At 33.9% G+C, this 24,049-nt stretch overlaps 3 protein-coding genes across 3 annotated transcripts; 2 read left to right on the forward strand and 1 right to left on the reverse strand.

Moving 5' to 3' along the window:
* Positions 1-2,953: 2,953 nt before the first annotated feature.
* LOC130808038 (sodium/hydrogen exchanger 4) lies at positions 2,954-8,874 on the forward strand. The gene is made up of 14 exons (XM_057673475.1): positions 2,954-3,157; positions 3,250-3,368; positions 3,593-3,690; positions 3,840-3,899; positions 4,190-4,236; positions 4,469-4,657; positions 5,184-5,230; positions 5,320-5,386; positions 5,879-5,979; positions 6,191-6,292; positions 7,077-7,224; positions 7,306-7,368; positions 8,051-8,134; positions 8,342-8,874. The coding sequence occupies exons 1-14, from the start codon at positions 2,969-2,971 to the stop codon at positions 8,603-8,605; spliced, it is 1,578 nt and encodes a 525-aa protein (XP_057529458.1). The 5' UTR covers positions 2,954-2,968; the 3' UTR covers positions 8,606-8,874.
* A 242-nt stretch (positions 8,875-9,116) lies between these two features.
* LOC130808041 (uncharacterized) lies at positions 9,117-13,333 on the reverse strand. Its single transcript, XM_057673477.1, has 6 exons — positions 12,672-13,333; positions 11,230-11,341; positions 10,976-11,147; positions 10,436-10,626; positions 9,669-9,800; positions 9,117-9,551 (listed from the first exon to the last, which is right to left on the reverse strand). The coding sequence occupies exons 1-5, from the start codon at positions 13,139-13,141 to the stop codon at positions 9,678-9,680; spliced, it is 1,068 nt and encodes a 355-aa protein (XP_057529460.1). The 5' UTR covers positions 13,142-13,333; the 3' UTR covers positions 9,117-9,551; positions 9,669-9,677.
* Positions 13,334-14,185: 852 nt separating this feature from the next.
* On the forward strand, positions 14,186-16,768 carry LOC130807713 (uncharacterized). Its single transcript, XM_057673031.1, has 5 exons — positions 14,186-14,369; positions 14,451-14,688; positions 15,076-15,520; positions 15,598-15,741; positions 15,827-16,768. The coding sequence occupies exons 1-5, from the start codon at positions 14,186-14,188 to the stop codon at positions 16,766-16,768; spliced, it is 1,953 nt and encodes a 650-aa protein (XP_057529014.1).
* The last annotated feature ends 7,281 nt before the right edge of the window (positions 16,769-24,049 follow it).

A 24,049-nucleotide genomic window follows, 5' to 3' on the forward strand; every position in this document is an offset into this window, starting at 1 on the left:
CGCTTCATCAATGATACTATTCGGAATGATTTCCACAGGAAATTCTTACACAAATACATGAAGTAAATTGCATTGTTACTCCTGCTTTGTATGCATGAAAATGTCCTTGAAAACTAAAAATGCTTGATATTGTAGTTTTGTTTTTGAATATACAGCAAATGTTTGTATAAAAATTTACGTTGTATATTTACAGATATCAATATCAATATCAATATCAATATTAATAGAGTACTAGATAGATTCTCTTGTAAAACACGGATGCCATAAATATTTACTAATATGAATACTGATATTATATTATATAATTAATTTATTTACAACATAAATTTAATTATTAAATTTTTATATGATATTATCATTATCAAAGTGAATCAATAATTTATTATACAACAATATTTAAACATATACTTATAGTAATTATTAATTATTGTGACAAATAAACTTTAAAAAGTCTTCAACTATGATAGATAGGAGGGGGGATTTAGTTGAAAAAATAGCTTATATTAATTAGTTTATTCATTATAGGAGTATGATGATGATTTATTATCTAAGTTAAAATAAAAAATTTACATGTATATTATTTTTTGGTTTATATAAGAAAATTAATATTTCAATAGATCATCACATATAATTATAGTCAATCAACAAATATTAATGTTTTTAATGAGTTATTCTTTCCCTAAATATCAAGGGAAGTATCAAAAGTTTCCCCGTCAATAATAGAAAAAAGGCGAGAAAATTTTTAATGATAGTGTGACACGTGTCTCAATTCGTTTCTTCATTAGTATATTTTATTGATTGATTATTGATGATTACTCGCAAAAGTTTTATATGGATTTAGTTCATACTATTTTAGTGTGTATCAATTTTAAAATAGCAAATACTACTATATCTCAAATCTCAATGATTGACTTGATTGTACTTATCAAATGGAAATGCTTACTATTTTTATACCTTTTAAATTGCTACTATTTAAAATAGCGTAGACTAAGTGATCCAATTATGGACAACCTACAATCCAAGACCAGCCATGAAGAACATAATTGGATCAATATACTTGCTAAGCCTACTGAACTTGCTGACCTTCGCATGAAGACTAAGGAAGGACATCTTCAATCTGGACCAAGCATGAACATAGAAGCATAGCAAGATCAAGAAGGATCAAAGGAAAGCCTCCCAACAGCAGCCAGACATAACAGAAGTCTGGATCAAAGCCCACAAGTAGCAGAACAGACAAGACAACAAACTGTCTGCCAGCCCACCTTCCGAGACATCGAGAGCCCAACCTGGTGCATGAATGAATGTGGAAATTCAGAGGAAGGCATCTTTGTACATGGACCAAGAAGCTTGGGCCCAAAAACAATACTGATAGTCCTCACAGAACCCACGAGAACAGCTGCAAGGTCATGTGTTCGCCAGCTTTCTGATAAAGGCTGATTTCAGTTGTAATAAGGCTATTTTGCAGTTCTGTTTTAATCCTCTTGTATAGCACGCGCTTTAATATTAGACACGGAGGTAGTTAAGTTTGTTAGGCGCCTAAACTAGCCATTAGAGTCCTATATAAAGGGACACCCTCATTTGTATCAATAAATTCAGATTGTTAATGAAAAATTTCTTCAAGTAAATTGCCTTGCAATTTCCTTCCCTGGCTGAGTTCTTTGCGAGTGAAACAAAGAGGGCATTCGGTTTTTCCACGAAGGTTAAGAGAGTGAATCTTAATCTTAGTGTGAGGAAGAGGCAAGTGGCTGAGTGAAGGTCGCTTGTTTCTATCCACGACATAGAGACATTCCAAAGAAATTGTTTTGGTCACCTTCTATTTTCATTCAAGACAGAAGGCTTGTATGTGTGTATTTCTGTGTCAAGATTAGTCTTGACATTGTTCTTGGAAGGATTTATAAGGTTCTTGAAGTATTCAACCCCATACTTGCATCACTGAGTATATATTTTCTCATATATTAAATACTTGCTACATTAAGTTTATTGACATTATTTATCCTTTAAGTTTATTTTACATATTGCAGCTAATGTGTAATAAAAAATATAATTAAGTAATATTTTGTTTGAATGATTGAATTGCATATTTTTATGATATAAACTTTTTACAACTTTAATTATACATAATTTAATATATAAATAATCAAAATAATATATTAAATTACATAAAAAGTTAAATATAACAAGTATAATGAAAAAGAGGAATTACGAAACCACCTTCTCGTATTACTCGCATAGAGGCAAATGTAGATTAGTCCGAATGAAGTGGGCAAATGAAGGGAGAATGTGACAAAAAACACCGGCCACAATCCACGTACTTAATACTTACATATTCACTGTCCACATGTCAACTAACTGCTTCACTTTTACTCTTCAAACTCTTGTTTACTGCTTACAACGCCATTACATTACAAAACTCAATCAGAACACCACCCTTTTCTTCTTCTTCTTATTATTATTTTGAATATTTTTAAATATTTTTTTACATTTTATTTTTATTTATTTTTTTTAAAAAAATAAAATTTATTATAACAGGTCATAACAGGTCAATAGGATACTTAAATTTACTCTAAGTAAATACTCAAATTGTAATTATTCATGGTTAATCAATAAATGAGATTATTATAGAAAAATAATGAAAAAGTTAAATTATTCTATGTAATTTTTCATTATTATTATTATTATTATTAAATAAATTTTCAAATGAGATAATATTATAATTACCTGTAATTTTAAAGTGCTTAAATTTTATAGTCTTATTATCACTTATAATCTTAAGTTAATATGATTATTTATCATATTAAAGTAATATGATTATTTATCATATTAAAGTGATCATTTAAAGAAATTGGTTAATTATACGAGTTCATCTCATGGTGGGACACTGTGGACAAAATGTTATTATTAATATTAGTATTATCAGTACAACAACATATAACAAAAAAAGAAATATCTAAATCTAAAACAAAAAAAAATGTTGATGGATGTGAATGAGAAATTGTTATGGGAGAAAGGAATGGAAATAGTAAATATGGGTGAAAGTGGGCATGAACAAGTAGTGCCAATATCAGTATTTGTAGCTGTTCTTTGTCTTTGTGTTGTTATTGGTCATTTACTTGAAGAAAATCGTTGGGTTAATGAATCACTCACTGCTATTCTCATTGTAATTATACTCATTAATCTTCTTAATTACTCTTTTTTTTTAAAATTTTTTTCTTACAAAATGAAAATTAATTAGTTCTTCTTGTTATTCAGGGATGCTTGACTGGAATGATTATATTGTTGATAAGCAAAGGCACAAATTCACATATTTTACGCTTTGATGAAGACCTTTTCTTCATCTATCTCCTTCCACCTATCATCTTCAATGCAGGGTAATCATATATTTCTATCATAACATTATTCATCAATATTTCACTCACCCTTCTCTTTGCACAGGTTGCGCGCATTTCTCCTTGTTCTCTCCTCTCCTTAGGGGATATGTCCGCTACCCTCCTTTCTTAGACCCTGTCTTGTGTAGAATACTGGGTTGATGACTTCTGACTTAAATCTGATTGAACCCTTGAACGAGCTACCATATTACTTGTGTTGTTTACAGGTTTCAGGTCAAGAAGAAACAGTTTTTTCAGAACTTCTTGACCATCATGCTTTTTGGAGTTATTGGTGTTTTTATCTCAACATCTATAATTTCAGTTGGTAATGCCAAAAACTATCTACGCCTTCATTTTTTAGATTTGTCGCCTAAAATAACGAATGGGCGACATAGTTAGGTGTGGCCCAAAACGTTGTTATTTGAAGTGAAACGACTTCTCATTCGGTTGAGTTTTCCCGTCTGCTGTTGTTAGGTTGCTGGTGGTTGTTTCCTAAAGTTGGATTCATAGGACTAACTGCACGAGATTACCTTGGTAACACTCAGTGCTCATTTATAGTTTTTTGATTTCGCATTTTAATTGCTCATTTATAGTTCTTAGATTTCGCATTTTAATAGTTTATTAAATCAAATGAAGTTGTAATGACGGGTTAATTAATAGAAATAATCTTTGTTATCTCTAGTAAGGCAATGTTATGACCCCAAAAGTCCCGACTAGGTGGGACCCACTACTTAGTAAGCATTGGGGTAATAGAATGTTGGGGTAATAGAATGTTAGTATTCATTTTATAGTTATGTAATTTTAATGTTTTACCTTGAATTCAGCTATCGGAACGATTTTCTCATCGACTGACACTGTGTGTACACTTCAGGTTAGTACATTTATTGGGAATCAAGTGATGTATTTTTAGAATGGTTTATCTCACATTAATGAATTAAAGACGGTGTGCATATTTTATAATCATTGGAGCCCTCCCTCCCATTTCCATATGGTTTTGGGATTGTATTCCTGACTTATGAAGTATGTGCACCTCGTGTTTCCCCTAACATTCACAATAATATGATTCGTACATATTCGTACTAAGAAGTTTGTTTTACTTGAAGATTCTTGATCAAGACGAGACTCCTTTCCTTTACAGTCTTGTGTTTGGAGAAGGGGTAGTAAATGATGCAACCTCAGTTGTTCTCTTCAATGCAATTCAGAAGCTCGATGTAACGAAGGTCGGAGGCTGGACACATGTACTCGGAAATTTTCTCTATCTTTTTTTCGCGAGCACTGCATTAGGAATCTCTGTAAGTTTAAACCGTTACAATTGCTCGCTGTGATCGCGTACTTGTTTTACAATGCTAATTCCCGGTGTCTCGGTTTTTCGATCTTTTTTCTACTTAATCTCTCAAATACATGTTGAAATACTCCATATGCGAGGAAGATTTCACGTCATAAAATAGTGGGTTATGGACTTGCATATAACGTTTGGTGGGTAATCCTCCTACACCATATGGTTTTGGAATGAACGAACCTCATCAAGTGTTTATGCAAATCAACGCTCATTACCGTGGGTTAGTGTGCCTGAGCCTATGGGTGCCCCGTCAGTGCGTCCACATGAGTGGCCCATGGCACTTAGACTTTTCATTTTTGGCGTAAAATTGAATATTTAGACGTGTCTGACACTTGGATACGTACCAGTATTCGACATCAGTACCCGAGTCTAAGTAACATAGGTCACAGTCTATATAGAGATCTAACTCCACTATTTACTAAAATTTCGGAACAAATTGTCTACAAAATTGTTCACAAATGTTTCTTATATTTTCTCAGACAGGGCTTTTGACAGCTTATGCTCTTAAGTCTTTGTATTTCGGTAGGTAAGTATTGTGTGATTACGATGTATATGATGCCATACTTCAATAGTTTTTCGGACTGAATCAAAGTATACACTCCCCTTTCTTGATAGACATTCGACGGATCGTGAAATTGCATTAATGACGTTGATGGCTTATTTATCCTACACGTTGGCGGAGGCAAGTACTACTTCTGTTTTTTTTTAATTGCACATTTTTTTTATTTGACGGTTCTCTATAATTTCACCCTTTTTTCTTTCTAGAATTTTTCAATAGATGGTGTAACAAATAAAATTTTCTTTCAGCGCTAAATAGAATTAATAATGATTTTCACATATAAACTTTAATTTATTTGTTTTGATACCCAATGACTACAAGTTATTCTTAATGTCATTATAAGCAAGAGCAACTTTATCAAAATTCACCATTTTTCTCGTATATCTTAATTCTTGTGTCATTGTAATTTCAGTGTGACTAAAACAACGAAGGAAGTGTAAATTTGTCTCAAAGTTGTAAGCGTGTTGGTTCTTCTAGAAAAGTTTCGAGTATGCATATGTAATTGAAAATCATATGCATTATTTATCGTTTCATTTTCTATTCGTGTTCCTTGTCTTTCATTTCTTTAAATGATTTATATGTTTGTGTTGATCTGATTCGAGCTATTATTTTCAGCTATCAAAACTCAGTGGAATCTTAACCGTTTTCTTCTGTGGTATAGTCATGTCTCATTATGCATGGTATAATATAACTGAAAACTCGAGAACTACAACTAGGTAAGTTTAGAAAGTTTCTTCTAAACATACTCCCTTGTCCCTTTGATTCGCTACATTTTACAAATCGAAGTTAGAGCTTTTTAAATATACGGAAGCAAATTCAAAGGACACAAGGGGAGTATGTAGACAAAATATAAGTGAAATTTCCGTTGATAACGGGACAAAAATGTGAATTGGTGTTTACTTTGCGGTATTTTTGAAAATTTTTCAGGCACATATTTGCAAGCATGTCGTTCATTGCGGAAACCTTTATTTTCTTGTATGTTGGTACTGATGTTTTTGATATGGAGAAATGGAAAATGACCAAGTTGGGGTATGTCTTTTTCTTTTTTAGTCCTTATGATGTTAAGAAATAGCCTTCACTTGAGTCGGTTTTTTAGTTTTGAATCTCCATCATGGTTCTATCGACTTCGAGCGAACCTAACTCATTTGAGTCTTTCTTAGCTTGTGATAAAATTTGGCTATAGGAATACATATTTTGAAAGTGTCTTTTCTCGATGAAGCTGTCTTTTCTCGATGTAGTAGAGTAAAATGACTTGTTTAATCTCAACTTTTATTTATGTGAAATGACCGATAATGTTTATTATAAGGGTCGATGGGAACCATCTTTGTTTTTATTATAAGTATAATAAAATGAAAGAAAAATTGATATTAATAATCCAACCTTTCACCTATCCGTTGTGAATTCCACCTTTAGATTATTTTTTAATAATCTAATATTTGCCCTTCGTTTGCTAGTAGCATAACTTTTTATTTTATAATAATTTAACTTTTGCTTCTAGTTTGCTATCATCATATACTATTATCATGCTGATAGCAAACTAAGTACAAATGTTAAGATTATTAAAAAATAATCCGAAGATGGGATTATTCGCAGTGGATGAGTGAAATGTTGGATTATTAATATCAATTTTTCCTAAAATTAATAATCCATTCATACGACCAACCAAATTCCACCTCAATGAAAGCCATTTAATGACATATTTTAAAAGTGAAATTACCGTCTTTTATGTTCACGAATGAGATTAACTTGCAACTAGTTCTGCTTGGACATCCCTATACAATTGATTTACCGAATTTTGTATCATTGTGTGCAGATTTAGGACCTTAGTGGTCATATACACAATAGTAGTCGTTCTCATATTACTTGGTCGTGCTGCTTTCGTGTTTCCTTTATCCGCTATATCAAATCGTATGAACACTGATAGCTCACACAGACAAACATCCATTACGTTCAAAAAACAAGTAAGCTCATTGCATGACACCATTCAAACGAAGGTTCACACGACGATTTAAACAAATGTTCTAACTGTCGGATTTGTATAGGTTATTATATGGTGGGCCGGACTTATGAGAGGAGCAGTCTCAATTGCATTGGCATTCAAACAGGTTCGTATTGTGTATGCTCGATTTCTTATACCGTTGTTGATTAACCAGTCAAAATGTTCGTAAGGTTAAGCCATGGATCTTTCAGAACAAAACCGATTATTAGGCAAAAACTTTGTTCCTGTCATATGGGATACAATCGTGTATGATTCACTACAACATAATTTACTTTTTAATGGGATATATTTAGCGACATTTAATTTAAATGTCGTTACTTCATATTTCCAATAGTATATATAGAGGATTTAGTGATATTTATTAGACCCTTTAGCAGCATAACAAAAAATCACACTAAAGCTTTTTGCAACATAGGATCTAGTGACATTTCTCATAAATGCCAATATAAACTATGGTAACAATTACATATGCCACTAAAGACCAAATAAAGTGTTGCTAAATCACTTTATAGTGGAACTTAAAATAAAAACCAATAATTATTACACAAAAAATAAAATTCAGTGGCATTTTTTTAATACCACTAAATTCAATGTCGCGAAAAGTTAAATTTGTTGTAGTGATTCTACCAATAAAAAATTTATTCTAAATAATAAGATCATGTAAACATTAAGATCCTACTTATGATCTGATCGGTTGAACCTTTTTGGATCGAACTCGAGATCTGAGGTGATTGTATGTTTAACCACTCGAGCTACCATCTCACACTCGATTGTGTTATTTGATACAGTTTACGTACTCTGGTGTGACAATGGATACTGTCAATGCTACGATGGTTACCACTACTGTGATCGTTGTACTCTTCACCACACTGGTAGGCCAATTTATAGATTCTCCGAGACTTCAATCCCGAGCTATGTTATGCGTTAGTACGCAAAATGGTACTCCTTCCATCCCGAAACAATGGACTTGAGACGTTTCACTAAACTAGAAAGTATCCGATGGTTTTGGGATGGAAGTGTAGTACTTGACGTTTTTAGTGAGACGTGATCTTGATCTTGGTCTTTGTTTGCATATGTAGGTTTTCGGCTTCCTGACGAAGCCACTTATTCTTTGCTTAGTACCACATCAGCAAACTCCGATTCCAGAGGCCAAGACCCCACAGGAAGACCTCACTCTGCCGATGCTTTCAAAGGACGAATCAACAGCTACGAATCTCAGTCGAGCTAAAGATAGTTTAACCATGCTTATAGAAAGACCCGTTCACACAATACATTCGTATTGGAGAAAGTTTGATGATGCTTATATGAGACCCTTTTTTGGCGGACCTAACCAACGAAGGTAAAGCAATACTGCCTTGCAACTCAGATCAGTCGAAAGGTGTTGGTTGTTGTTGAACAGTCATAGTCGGAAGTAGGCTGAGTCGTGATTGCCTTCAGGCTTTAGTGGACCGGCCTAGCATTAACAATATAGCACCTTGTGGCTGGAATATGGAGAAGTTCGGCCATGTTCATCGGTATCGAAAAACCGATGTTGAGCCATTGATTTTACTCTCAATCTATTGGGATTTGCTGAACTTTTTGAAATTTTAGATTTACCAATGTGCTATTGCGGAAGGACTTGTTGAACTTATGATGTTTTTCAATCTTTGATGTCATTAGTTTCCAGTTTTCTTGAAGTTTTATTTTTTTATTTTTATTACCGAGAAAATGAGATGACTAGGTAAGAGTCGAAACCAAAATCTTACTAGAAAAAGTGATACTTGCTCTCCAATCGAGATAAAATCCAATTGCTACTAAGAAGACTTAAACCTCTAACCGAACCCAAAATCTTAGTAAAAAAGTAATACTTGCTCACCAATCAAGATAAAATCCGAATGCCGCTAAGAAGACTTGAATATATATTCTAATTTTTATTTTTATATACCCTAATTAGTCGGGCATTATTTTGGAGAAAAGATTAAGCATTAACAAGGGCAATAGCAGTAAAATCTTGTACAAAGCTTTTCTGTTGATAAGAACTACAACAAAAAGTCTCCTTGGTTAGAACATTTCATAATCAGATTGCATCTTTTAGTTACCTACATTTAGTTATCAACCCTGCATAACTAATAACAATTAAACACCAGATTTAGAGTGTCAACCCTAATTGTGTCTTTAAGTTACCTACATTAAGTTATAAACCCAGCAACTAATTACAGTCAAAGCCCTACTTAAATTACAATACTGTCTAATACTGTTTGCTAAGAACATATTCAAGCATATCAGTTAAGTTGCTGTTGCATCCAACACCTGCAAAAAACATCGGAATCAGTTTATTTCGTGTCAATGATATATCGAAGTGCGCAGAAATAGTTAAGTCGCAAAAATTATAGTATCTAGCATAGCAAACTATTAATTCGCACCAACCTGATTACATCATGTTTGCGGAACAAGATGATTACGGGCTAAAGCATCACGAATCTCAGGGGTTGGAATGCGCTCCAATCCGAACAGTTCTTGAAGTTTAGTATCACAGATGACCATTGAATTCGAAGAATCCTGAAAAAAAATACAAAATCAAGCAGTTAATCAACAAAACCTAGATGTATCGATTTATCCTACTTCAAATAGAGGGCCAAAAGAGTTCTATACAACCAGCCGGACATAATGTATCTTCAATCATTACTAAAACAAGCAGCTTTTGAAATCAGCCGTCTCCTAAGAGACCGTCTCTCTAACAGACGTCTCTCAGGCCCAACCAATTAAAGCTTAATTAAACTAAAAGAACATAATGGGCTGAACAAATTAGAGATGGTCTCTCAAAGAGACAACCTCTCACAAGAATTTGTGTTTTGAAATATGTATTAATGCTCTGATGAATCAACAGTAACGACCACAAGTCCTACTGGAACCATTTGCCAAATCCAAAATGCCCATTTTTGGCCCGTCCCTTACAAAGCCCTTCTAAATCCAGGCCGGATAAGGGCTCAAAATGGAGGCCTGGCCCATTGTAGACCCCTACTCGTAACAAAACCACTTGACATTAGTTTATGCAAAAGGTGAGCAAGATTAGCATAAGGCAACATACATGAAACACGAAAATCTTTAAACGACACTAGTGACCAGGAAATGTGACAAAATTAACTTAAAGTATAAGCATAAAAAAGGGAGGTCGGAAACAAACATTCACCTACCTCCAAGCCTTCTGTCTTAATGTATTCTTCAATACGCTTATAAACCTCAGATTGAAGCATTTCCTTCTCGCTTGTTCCAAAGAATTTGGCTAGTGCTTCAGATATCACAATAGAAGGAGAGCTAGCAGGTTCAGTGCTTGGAACTTCAGATTCCTCAACCTTAGCTTTCTTGGATGGTGGTTCTGGAACCTCTGCAACAATCAGAATGGAATCAAGAAGGCTATGATAGATAAGGATATACTTCCTCTGGTTTGGTTTTTAATAGTTGCTACACTTTTGTTTTTTACACTATTCAATGTACGATTTTAATGTTTAATATCTTTAATTTCTTATGATAAAAATTTTTAAAAAGTTAATATTATGAAAATACGGATTAAGGTGAATCAAACAAGATTTTACTTGACTATGTTTTACATTATACATATAATGGAGGAATATATCAAATAAGATCAGTTGATAAACAGTAGTTGCTACAGAAAGTGTAGCAACTAATAAAATCCAGAGGAAGTATAATAGAAAGATCTAGAAATTTTGATATACTTGTGGGATCAAGAGGAATAATATGTTTTGCCAGCAGCTTGTTCATCTGAAACATATCCGTACAGTCAACTTCAAATAACAATCGCAACTCATCATTGCATATTATCTTTCTTTTGTTACTCGGATCTTGGAGATTGTTCTTTCTTATATATGCCCAAAGTTGCCTGACAATCTTCAGCAGATAAATACATTAATTTACCAAGAAAGAAAAATAGATATAAAGTGGAAAAATGGAAGACATATAAATAACTAACCTCTGTTCTTGGCAAGGCTGGTTGGCCCACAATTGTCTGAAGTTGGGGTGTAACACCACAAAGTTTGTTCAGCCCTCCGGGACCTCCTCTTCTTTTGGGCCGACTTTGGGTACTGAAATAAAGGTTTATATGCAACGCAATCAAATTCGAAACCAAGCAACTAAAACGAACAAGTATGAATGTCAATCAAAAAACACTGACAATATTTACAATGTACAAGAAAACCAATACGTTTGAATTATTATATTTTGTTTCAAAAATGGGAGTATCCCAACAACTACTTCTCGTTCCCTACATCCTTTCCTTTCCAACCTCCTAATGCAATTCGAAAAACAGACCAGCCAATCAAATTTAGTACATATGCTTCAAAGAAGTTAATGTTGTTAAAGTAACATACACAGCTCTAATTAAAGCCTCAAACCATATCAGAGTGTCATGATTCGATACTTCCATAAGTCAAATGTAAGCCTTAGCCAAAAACCTCTCAAAAAGCCTCAAATCAACAAGCATTGAAGTTCTTCCTTTCTATTTTACTACGCCAGACATTCACTTTTTCTTCCATCTCACATTGCTCGTCGACTGAAAAGTAGGCAATCTTTCCAAATCCAGTTACACAATTGAAGATCAAAACTTGACCATTGTCCATATCAAAAAACACCCATTTTTACAAGTGCCAGAAACACATAAGATAAACACATCACCAAAGTAGTCAAAATTTTAACAGAGCAATCAATTAACCAAATCCAAAAAAAGTTCTGCATATAAACTTCCTCTGGTTTTCTTAGTATACTTCTCACAAACTTTCCAGCTATGGAAGTTCCAAATACCTTGCAACACTTCCTTTTCTGGCTTTAGCTTCAATACTTTCCCTTTCCTTATCACAAATCATTATAAACAAGTTCTTCAGAGTAAAATAAATTAACCCTTTTCCAAAAACCCTATCTCATCAGAAGATAAAATGAGAAAAAAGCCCCCTTCTTCACCCCTCGCAAAAAAGTCTAAACTTTTACATCCCAAACATCCATTACTTCCTCGTTTTCCTACCAGGAAAAAACCCCAATTGATAACATTGGTTTAATTCCTCATTTTGCACAATTTCAAAGAACCAAATTTCAAAAAGCCTAACCCATCGTGAACTAAAATGAGAACAATGTCCCTCCCGCACCCTCAAAAAATTCTAAAACCTAATATCGCAAACAATCATCTACTTCCTTTTTTTTTTTTTTTTTTTTTTTTTTTTTACCCAGATGTCACAAAGTCCTGGTTCATCACAACATGAAATCTATTCCCCAGAAAAAAAAAATCAACTTTTAAAACCTTAAAACCAACTCATTAGTCAACTCCTCATCATACACAAACTAAACAATAGAAAACAGAAGTCCAGAAAAAAACAGAGAACATAAAACAGCTACTTCTACTTCATATTAAAAAAAAAAAAAAACCTTTCTTTAGCCGAAGGTGAGGAAAGAGCATCAGCAGCAATAGTTCCATTACCAGGTTGAGCAAAGTTAATTTCAGTAGGACCATTCGGAAAATAAGATTGAACCGCAGGTGGTGGAGGGTGATTAAAAACCCTCTGTTGTTGATGAACAACATTAAAATTCACATTATTAGGATTAGGGCTAGGGTTAGGGTTTACAATTTGAAAATGAGATTGAGGATTGACAATCAAAGAAGCATTGACAGTAGATACAATCGACGGCGGCGGAACAGGAACAGGAGGAGGAGGAGGAGGCTGAGAATTGAACAAAAGACTAATATGAGCACGAATGAAATCAATTTTGTTAGAAAGATCAAACCCTAAATTGGATTGCAATTGAAGAATAACTTGGTTGAGTGAAGTGAAAGAATTAGGGTTTGTTTGACAAAATAAAGATTGTAAAGCTTCAGCTATTTGTTGGTCAGACACCATTTTTAAATTGGGGGTTTGAGAAAGAGAAAGACAGACAAAGAAAGAGATTTGTTTAAAATTTTTAAATTTTTTTTTGTGTCTAACTGAAAAAACCGGATTTATTGGATTATCCACTACTCGTTGTCAACTCTTGTATTTCTATTTCTTTCTCTCTCTCTTCTGTTTTTTTGTTAGAGAAGATGAGAGAGAGATAGTAAATAGAGAGATAAAAAAAGAGAAAACTTTATTGGATTTTTACTTTGAAAAATGAAAAAAATAAATAATAACGTTTTATTGGAGACTTAATGTGAAGACCGAATACATAATTATTTTTATATTTCTCACGCTTTAAAATGTTCGTATCCAATTATAAGATATTGTGTGAAAAATGTTAATATTAATAGCAAGTATAATGGGACAGATGTAATATGAGAGAATTGAGATGTTATCAAAAGTCGTTAGACTTAATTTTTTTATTTTTTTATTGTCGTCTTTTTTATTGTGTTGTCAATTTTTCTTTAATAAAATTAGGCAAAATGTTAAAAAACTACCTAACATAAACCCAAATTTGCAAATAACTACCTTAACTAAAAAATTTTGCAAAAAACTACCTTACATAATACATTATTTTGCAAAAGAGTACCTTGTAACGGAATTAGGCCTTTGACCGCTAATTTTGACGTTGACCAGCACGTGCCAGTCACGTGTCACCTTCATTAACCTAAATCTCCTTTCTCCCAAATTCGCAGCCATTCTTCCAGCTCGTAATTCCTGAAGCTTTCACCTTCTCAATTCGCTCCCATCCAGCTCGTAAGATTAAGTTCATTGGAATTTCTAAGCAAATTCGGTATGTACTACTAATTAATTATGGTTTTGTACTTCTTTGTTGCATCTTAGTTATAATTTTAAATTTTTTCGTTTTTAGATTTGCTTACTCCTGCAGCGTTTTTTGTATTTGAATTTGTTGTTTCATATCTTTTAATTTGTAATTTGATTGTTGTTGTATCTGAATACTATATTAGGGTTCTTAAAATTAGCTATATCAATCCGTAAAAATTAGCTAAGATGAAGAAATTGACAATCCGTAAAAAAGCCATTGATTCGAAAAAGAAGCAGTGTGAGTTGTCAACTGAGGTGGGTAATGTAAGGGTAGATGATGTCTTGATTGAAAGTTCTGAGCTGTTTTTAGCAAATGTAGATGGTAATGCTGATGAGGTTGAGGATAGTAGTAGTGATGATGATTATACATGTGTTAATGAAGATGAATATGAGAATGATTCTGATTTGTTTGCGGAAAATGTAGTTTATGGTCTTGATGATGTGTTTATAGGCGATGAGGAAGTTAGGTTGATATTAGATAAGGAGGTTGATGAGCAAAACAACACAGACATGTACTTTAATGATGATGAACCGCAGTCTGATGATTATGATTTGAGTGCCTTGATTGATGATGAGGAAGGTATATGCAGCTATCCTACATTCAACCCTGAGATTGATTTCAAGGGTAAGATTAATTTGTCTTTAGGGCTTAAGTTTCCTTCGACATATGTGTTTAGAAAAGCACTAAGGTACCATGCTATTGAATGTGGTTACAATTATTATTACCTGCATAATGGTACAAATAGGATCAGTGTGTATTGCTACAACAGATGTGATTGCATGAAATTGAAAGGTAGAATTGTGAACTGTGTTTGTGGGAAGGAGAAGAAGTGTTATTTTAAGGTTCATGCCGTGAAATTGAAAGATGAGGAGACAGTTCAAATAAGGAGTTATTTTCCAAACCACACATGTGGTCACCAACACCAAAATAAGAAAGTCACTGCTTTGTATTTAGCTGAGAAATACATAGATGATTGGAGGGACAATCCAACCTGGGAATTAAAGGCATTTAAGAAACGGGTTAATAGAGAGTTAGGTTGTGAAGTGAAGTATTCTAAGTGTTACATGGCTAAAAGAATTGCAATGAAAATGCTATATGGTGATGCTAGTGAAGAGTATAGCAGGGTTTGGGATTATGCGGAAGCAATAAGGACGTTTAATCCAGGAAGCATAGCAATCGTTAAATGCATTGGAATAGACACACCCCCACCTTTGTTCCAAAGGATGTATATATGCTTGACAGCGTGTAAGGAGGGGTTTGTAGCTGGCTGTAGGCCTATTATAGGTGTTGATGGGGCACATCTGAAGGGAAAATTCCCTGGGGTTTTGTTGACTGCTGTTGGTAAAGATGGGAACAATAATATCTTTCCCATTGCATGGGCTGTGGTTGAAACTGAAAATGTAGAAACATGGATATGGTTTCTAAATCTTCTAGTGGAAGACCTTAGGTCGGTAACTGCATCGAGTAGTTGGGTTGAAGCAGAAGGTGAAGCTTTCACCTTCATGAGCGATAGGCAAAAGGTAATTTCTTGTTAATACATTTCTTGTTTCAAATGTAACTAATGAATTTACCCTAAAAAAACTTGTGTAAAATGCAGGGTTTGGTCGAAGCTTTGAACTCAGTGGTTCCTGAATGCGAAATTAGGTTCTGCTGTAGGCATATATGGGCGAACTTCAAGATCAAGTTCCCTGGAGAGTTGTTCAAACAACACTTTTGGAGTGCAGCCAGAGCCTACAACAAGGTATGGAATCATTTATGTTTATAGAATCTTTTAGATACATAAATGAATTTAATGTCAAACTAATTAGTAACAATTTTCGTTACAGAATCATTTTGATAGAGAAATGAATGTAATAAAGAATATTTCTATTGACGCATATGCATATCTAGCTGCTATTCCTGCAAAACATTGGTCTAGGCATGCTTTTTGTAGTAGGAGTAAGTCTGGGATGTTATTGAACAATATTTGTGAGGCATTCAACAATGTGTTAGTAGAAGCAAGGGCGAAGCCTATAATTTCCCTAATGGAGTGGATTAGGAGATATGTAATGCAACGAAGCGCAGCCAAAAGGGAAGGGTTGAGTAACTTTCAAGGTGAGTTGATGCCAGCTATCACTAAAATTATTGAAAAAAATGCAAAAGAAATATATGGTTTAAGGGTAATCCCAGTGGATGTTTATGAGTTTGAGGTGGATGATATTGAAGACTGTTACGTTGTAAACTTGGCCAATAGAACTTGCCATTGTGGAAGTTGGCAGCTTATAGGAATTCCTTGCAAACATGCCGTTGCTTGTATTGTGCTTAGAAAATTAGATGCCAAAGACTTTGTCCACGAGGCGTATCTCATGGAAACGTATCGAAAAACGTATAGTCCAAAGTTTTATGGTATGCCAGGACACAAAATGTGGCCAACAACCACTTTAGCCAAACCACTTCCTCCACCATATAGAAAGATGCCTGGAAGGCCTAACAAGAGGAAAAGAAAGAAGGAAGTTGGTGAAGGTAAAGGAGGAAAGAAGGCTATTACAGAATTCAAGCAAAGGAGATGTGGTAATTGCGGTGAAGTTGGTCACTACAAAAAGGGCTGCAAAAATCAACCTAAACCACCACCACCAACAAAGACCAAGTCAAAAGGTGGAAGGCCTAAAATGGGATCTTCTTCTACTCAACAATCTACAACCAATGATGTGCCTAGCTCCAGTGGTCAACAACAAATGCAAAACGCTGCATCTACTTCATGTATAATGGATCAAAATAGTCAAATATAGACTTGTACTATGTTGAATTATGTCTGGGATGTACCCTGTAATGTTGAGCTTAATTAAATGTTTTTTAGCAAATGAAGTATGTATACTCAGAATGTACTGTTGCTCTAATATTGCTGTACCCAGTTGAACTTAATGTAATGTTCCTTGCAATCAGTAATTGAATTATTTGCACTATCTTGAATCAGTAGGCATATATGTGTGAATCAGTAATGTTGCTGTACCCTGTACCCTGAAGTGCTTTGAATCAGTTCACATTTTGAAGATGAGTATACAGAGTATCAGTGAAGCTGAGTATCAAAGTGTGCTTTGAATCAGTACTTTTTGTGCTTTGAATCAGTATGCAGAAGATGAGTATGCAGAAAATATGTGCAGCAATGTGTAATTGAACTGATTGTTTAAGTTGATTGAATAGTAATTGAATAGTAATTGAACTGATCATGTGGATTTAAGTTGATTTCTGTTGCAGCAACTGTGTGTTTGAAGTTGAACTGATTGTTTGTGCAGCATGTATTGAAGTAATCAGTAATTCAACTAAAATTGAATATTGAATAGAAGTTGAAATGATCAGTTCAGTAATTTAAGTTTATCATTAGCAATGTGTGTTTGAATCAAGAATGTGTGTGCATCAACAAATTGAATCAATATTGGCCATAATCAGAAAATGTGTTTGAAACAAGGTGTTGATGTTGATGTTGTGCAACAAGGTGTTTGAAACAGCAATGAACTGATCTTGTGGTGCAAATGTGTTTGAATTGTGTTTGAGGATGATTTTGAACTGATCATCAAACACATCACCAACAGAACTGATCATTTTAGTATGCAACAATGTTGATGTTGATGTTGAACATTAAAGTATGTAGCAATGTTCAATAATTGAAGAGAGCCATGTTTAGTATTCAATGTTCAACAGATCATCAACCACATCAGTTCATCAGTTCACCAGCAAACACACAGCAAATTTTGGCAAATCAATTCACACACAGCACCACAGCAATGTTCAACAACTCAGTACATCATTCATTCATTCATTCATACACAACACCACAGCACCACAACAAACATACACAGCACTACATCAAACAAAGGAAGCACAGAACAATACCTGCAAAGAAAATTAAATGGAAAAAATAAAAAGATCATTCATTCAATCAGAATCATCATGTTACAATATCCAAATCAATCTTACAATAATGCTTAACTAGGTGCTAAACATCAGTTAGCACCCTTGATTAATACAAGAAATACCAACAGAAAACAAAACAAAAACCCTAAAAAAAAGCTTTTGATATGATTTCCAAGCTCCCTCTGATTCAACCATTTCTTCTTCAACATTTTAATTTCTGAAAGAGCTTGTTCATTTTCGTGTTCCAAGCAACATATCCTTGATGTCAAGATCTTGATTTCGGTTGCCAATTGACGCTTTTCCTCCACAAGCTTGTTAGTGAGTTTTCTTTGCCAAACAACCATTTCAGGTTCATCAACCCATTTAAACTTTTTGCAACCCCTCGATTTTGTATCAGGATTATAAAAAACGCAAGTATTAAACCTTCTTCCAGGATTTTCCTTGGTCCATGAAACCCTCCTTGCAAAGGGAACTCCACACGCACAATTTTCAATGGAAGAGTTTTCGCTTGAAGAAGAAGCAGACATAACTGATTAATTGGAAGAAAACGATGATCTTTGAGAGAATTAGGGTTTATCGCAAATGGGAGAAAAGAGGAATGAATGGAAGATGAAGCAGGATTGAATGCTGGGAAGTGAAAAGAAGGAGACTTAGGTTAATGAAGGTGACACGTGACTGGCACGTGCTGGTCAACGTCAAAATTAGCGGTCAAAGGCCTAATTCCGTTATAAGGTACTCTTTTGCAAAATAATGTATTATGTAAGGTAGTTTTTTGCAAAATTTTTTAGTTAAGGTAGTTATTTGCAAAGTTGGGTTTATGTTAGGTAGTTTTTTAACATTTTGCCATAAAATTATAATACACTCATATCACTCTACAATATTATATTCTCTCTAAAAATCATTATTAAAACTTGTTTTCAACAATTTTTCAATTTAAAGCTTAGAAACAAGGAATTCACAACGCAAACAACAATTTGAGGTAAATTCAAACTAAATTTTTGTTAATTGTTTTGTGATCCTAGTCGCACAAAATGTATGACTTGGCCTAGGCTCAATCCCGCGTTTTATGCGATTTGGATTTTTTCTGCAATTTTTGAAAATCAATAATTATTTTTTTTTTTTAATTTTTCGTTTGTTTAATCTATATTTGTTTTTGTTTTCCTTTTTGAATTAGTGATAATGTTTTTTATTTGCTTACTTTTTGTTTTGAATTTTTTATGTTTTGTTTAATTAATAAGAAAAAAATTTGCCTTAATTAATATTATATAATAACTAATTACTTATGTATAGTGATGGCCACGGTCCGAGTTGGGCCGGTTCCGTTCCGGTTTCATTTGGAACCTGATTCGAACGTTCCGGTTCCGGACGGTTCCAAACGGTTCCTTGGCGGTTCATGAGGCGGTTCCTGCGGTTTCAACTTGCGGGTCGGGCGGGTCGGACCGTTGGGTCCATTTTTATTTTTCCTTTAAATATAATATAAAAATACTATAATAATGCGGATGTACCTTTGATGATTACTTGATTATTAGCAAAATTCATTGCTTGTCATCGTTATTAAAATATTTACTAAAAATAATGAAAAAAATAAATTAATAAGAAACGATAAAGATGATTAATAAAAAAAGAGGGAGAAAATGGACTTGAACCTAGTACCCGAAGGAATACTAAGCTGCCTACGTATCCCGAAGGAATCAAAGCCCACGTAGTTCTTTGTCATACCTTTTATTTGTAGTTGTTGAATGTTGATTGATCGTTGTCCAATTGATCCTATTCATCTTCGTCATCATCATCTAGTTGGTTAAATGCTTCCGCTGACTCTCCTCCTGACAATGATGCAGATGTATCCATCATCATCATGGATCATCATCGTTCTTTAGTCCTTGTATTCGAAGCTCCGCTTGATCCCAATCTTTCTTCCAAGCACATATTTGAATACTATGTGGAGCAAGACGAGATTTCTTTTTGTCTAAAACTCTTCTACCTGCACTAAAAGCAGACTCCGACGCAATTGTAGAAGCAGGAATTGCAAGGATATCCTTTGCAATTCTTGATAATATGGGAAATTTTATAGATTTTTCTTTCCACCATTCTAAAATATTATAGCTACCTTGGTCGATTTTCAAAGTGATGTTTAAGATAATTATCTAATTCTAAATATGAAGTGGAGGGTGAAGAAGAAGATAATCCTACAAAACTATCATCTCGGCTTATTATGTTAGCTATTATGGAATTATAATAAGTGGGACGTGCCGAGACGCTAGCGCGCCTAGACGTATCGCGACTTGGGTTATATACACTAGCATAGTAATCATAAAGTTCTGCTAAAAGTTTTTTACAAGTTCCAACATAATTATGTACATCGCTAGGCGGGCGATCTAATGATTGGTAGTAAAATCCAATTACTTTAGTAGGACTTCTGTCTTGGTCTAAAATTGACGCAATTCCATAAATAAAAGGAAAATCAGTAAAATATGTCTTCCACTTGTCCATCATATCTGCAAGAATCGACTTTAAATATGTGTTAGTATCATCATGCAAATCTTTAAGAAGATGATAAAAAATAGTAATACATTCACTTATTACTAAGTGGACGTTTGGTTCGTAAATATATGAAAAAATCTTAGTTGCATGGTCATATGCTTCTAATATTTTCTGTACACCTATAGCTAGTTCCCATGTGTCATCACTTATATAGTTATCTGTACACTCACTATAAAGTTGTGTTATAACTGGACGATAAGCAATCGCTTTTTTTTAATAAATCGTGGGTTGAGCCCCAACGTGTAGGAGTATCTAATGACCAATACACTTTTTTTAGTTGATAATGGTCACATAATTGCTTATATCTTCTCTTTACCTGTCCAACTCTAAACCACTTCACTATGTCTCTAATCGGATCTAATAAATCACTTAGTTGTTTTATACCTGCTCGGCAAGATAAGTTTACTATATGAGCACAACAATGTACGTGTAATAATTTACCCCCAAGGATAAAACTAAATGCAGGTTTGTTATACAAAAGTTCGATGCATTTAATGTTTGCGGTTGCATTATCGGTAGAACAACATATCTTATCTAATAAGTTCCATTCTTTACATATCTCTATTAATCTGTATTTTATGTTTTCACCTGTATGTCTTTCGAGCATTACCTCAAAAGCAATTATTCTTTTTTGAATAATCCAATTTTGATCTATCCAATGTGCTGTTATACACATATAAGCTTCTAAATGTGGGGGAGCAGACCAAATATCAGTTGTTATGCTAACCCTACCATTAAAAGATTTAAACATTTTTACTAATTTATAGCGCATTGATTCATATAATTTAATTGTGCGTCGTTTAAGAGTGTTCCTAGGGATTGCTCTTTATTGTGGTGGCAAAGTTTTTCTAGTGTAATGCTCGTATGCCCTACTTTCACCATGGTTAAATGGCAATTCATCAAAAATTACATTTTTAGAAAATTCATCAATCATATCATTACGATTATATTTAAAAGGCATACCTCCGCTGGGAATGTCCCACTGTCGGCTTCCACTTGTGGTCCCGCTGCTGCTTGCTGCATGAGTTTCTTTTGTGATTCCATGCTTCTTTGCCAAATGTTTGTTAAAAGATCCCGTACCACCACCTAACACGTATTCACAAAACACAATAAATGAATTTTTAATACATTCTTGATTTATAAAATATGAATATCATGTATGTATAAAAAACTTAAAAAGTATTTACCTTTGGTGAAATTGTATGAAACTAAGGTATTTACTCCTTGACTTTCACAAATTCGACAAGGCATAAGAAAACATCTGGATTGTCGGTTGGTTCTTTTGTACGTAAAATACGACCACTCATGTGAACAGCTCTACTACTAGGAGGTGGCATTGCCGAAAAAGGTTGTCTTACTGGTTCATCTTCATCTAAATTTAAATATAAAGACATACTCAAATACCACAATATATAAATAAATAATAATTTAAAATTTAATCAATTTGAAGAATAAAATTATAAAACTAACCGATAGTTTGGAAATCGACTTGTTTACCACAAGCTTGTCTTTGATGTTGTTGTTGTAGTTGTTCTTCATGTGATCTTATTGATGACTGTCGAGATCTATGTATCCCAATAGGGGTCGTTGGTTCCTCTTCTTGTTCTTCTTCTTCATCAATTTGTATATTTCTCTTTCCACTTCTTCTGCATAATCGTGTAATTCTCGGTCGTACCCTTCTAGACAAGTTGGTTCATAATTATAATTACTAATCGAAGGTGTTGTTGATATCGACGGAGTTGAAGTGGCCTTTCTTTTGGAGCTAGAACCTCCCAATGATTTTGCCACTTTAGTAACTTTTTTAGAGGTTTTTTTCAAAAAAGAAGACATGATAATATTGAAATAATAATGGAATTAAGAAATAAATAAATAATTAATAGACTAATTATGTAATTAACTAAATTAAGAAATAATTAAAGACTAATTATGTTATTAAGAGAATAATTGCGTAATTAAGTAATCAAGTAGAGAGAGTAAGAGAGTAGGAGAAGAGATGAGTTGTGAATGAAAATGATTGAAAGTGATGTGCATTTATAGTAAAAATCACAACGGCTAGTTAACGGCTCTTTTTTGGTAGGTTTCAAAGAACCGCTGGGCCGGTTCACCCGGACCGGTTTCGGTTCCGGTTCACTCGGACCGGTTCCGACCCGTGGTTCTTAGGTCCGGTTTAAGCAGTTTTTTCCGGCGGTTTCACGATTCCGCGGTTCAGATACTGTCGCGAATGGTTCCGGTTCCGGGACGATTTCAAGCGGTTCGGGACCGGTTCGGTTCCGGGTAACTCGCTCCGTGGCCATCACTACTTATGTTGTTACTCCCTCCGTTTCTTTTTGTTCTTCCCATTTTCTTTTTGCACAATTTTTAATATAAATTTTAAACCTCAATATCTCTAAATATACATAATAAAAAATTATAAAAAATACACAATAAAAATATAAATACATTAAGACGAATCTAACGAGATCTCAGATGGATATATTTTATCTTCTAAATATGTGTCAAAAACATTAATTAAATTTCTCTCTCCTTAAGGTGGAATATTCTAAATGAGAAAAACATTAGTGAACGAAGGGCGCATTTTATAATGAAATTACGTATTAATATGACTGGTAATCACGATAGAAACAAGAATATCTTTAGGGGTACATAGTCTAGCAACAATTATAAACCCACGCTTCTTGAAGGGGATCCTCTTCAAAAGGGTGTCACTAAGTCTATCCGTCGTATTAGGTATGAGCAGACAAACAAACAGACACCTTAGAACTGGTGCATATTCGTATGGTTACTCTCTTAGTACACATAGATTCTCGGATCTAGTTATGAGAATGAGAGATATAGTTAATATAAGGGGTCTATACGACAAGTTGTTGATTGGGTGGTTACAAGGGGTAGGTTTGTGTGTACACTAGGTCTAGTATTTCTAATGGTCTTGATGTCCCAATAGAGAACCCAATAAAAGGTCTAGGTTCACTCCGGGGGACGTAGGTTGGTAGCCAATCGAAATTAGATGATTTGTACACCCCAGTCTGGCGAACCTACGGATATTAGGTTGTTGCCTAGCTGTTGGGTGATTCATTCATTCACATAATTACTCAATCCAACCCTATTCTTTCGTGATTATGGTTTTACTGTTGTTTTTGTTGTATAATGGTTTTTGATAAGTAAAAATAAACTAAATGAAAAATAATAAACATCTAATTATTTAACACATAATTTACAACTAATATAATTTTAGATAAAATTTATACTATTTGCTACAGCCTTCATATATCATATATCATAATTTATAACTCATATACAATTAGTTCTTACACATGCTAAATCAACCTAATTCTTTCATATTATACGTTTGGTATATCAGAATTAAGTATTGAAATAGCGATGAAAAAAAAGTGAGGGGAAGGATTGGTCGTCAGTGGCGACAGCAAGGCGAGGACCAGACTAGTCGCCAAATAGAAAAGTAGCTTGGTGACGGGTATTTTTATTTTTATTTTTTTTAATAAATGGCGACGGGCCGCGTGGTCGCCAAAACACAATTATTTTTTTAAAAAAATTTTAATAGTTGGCGACGGGGGTATGTGGTCGCCATGTAGTCGCCAAAGACAATAATTTATTTTTAT

This window comes from Amaranthus tricolor, chromosome 3 (assembly GCF_026212465.1).
Source record: "Amaranthus tricolor cultivar Red isolate AtriRed21 chromosome 3, ASM2621246v1, whole genome shotgun sequence".
Classification (NCBI taxonomy): Eukaryota; Viridiplantae; Streptophyta; class Magnoliopsida; order Caryophyllales; family Amaranthaceae; genus Amaranthus; species Amaranthus tricolor.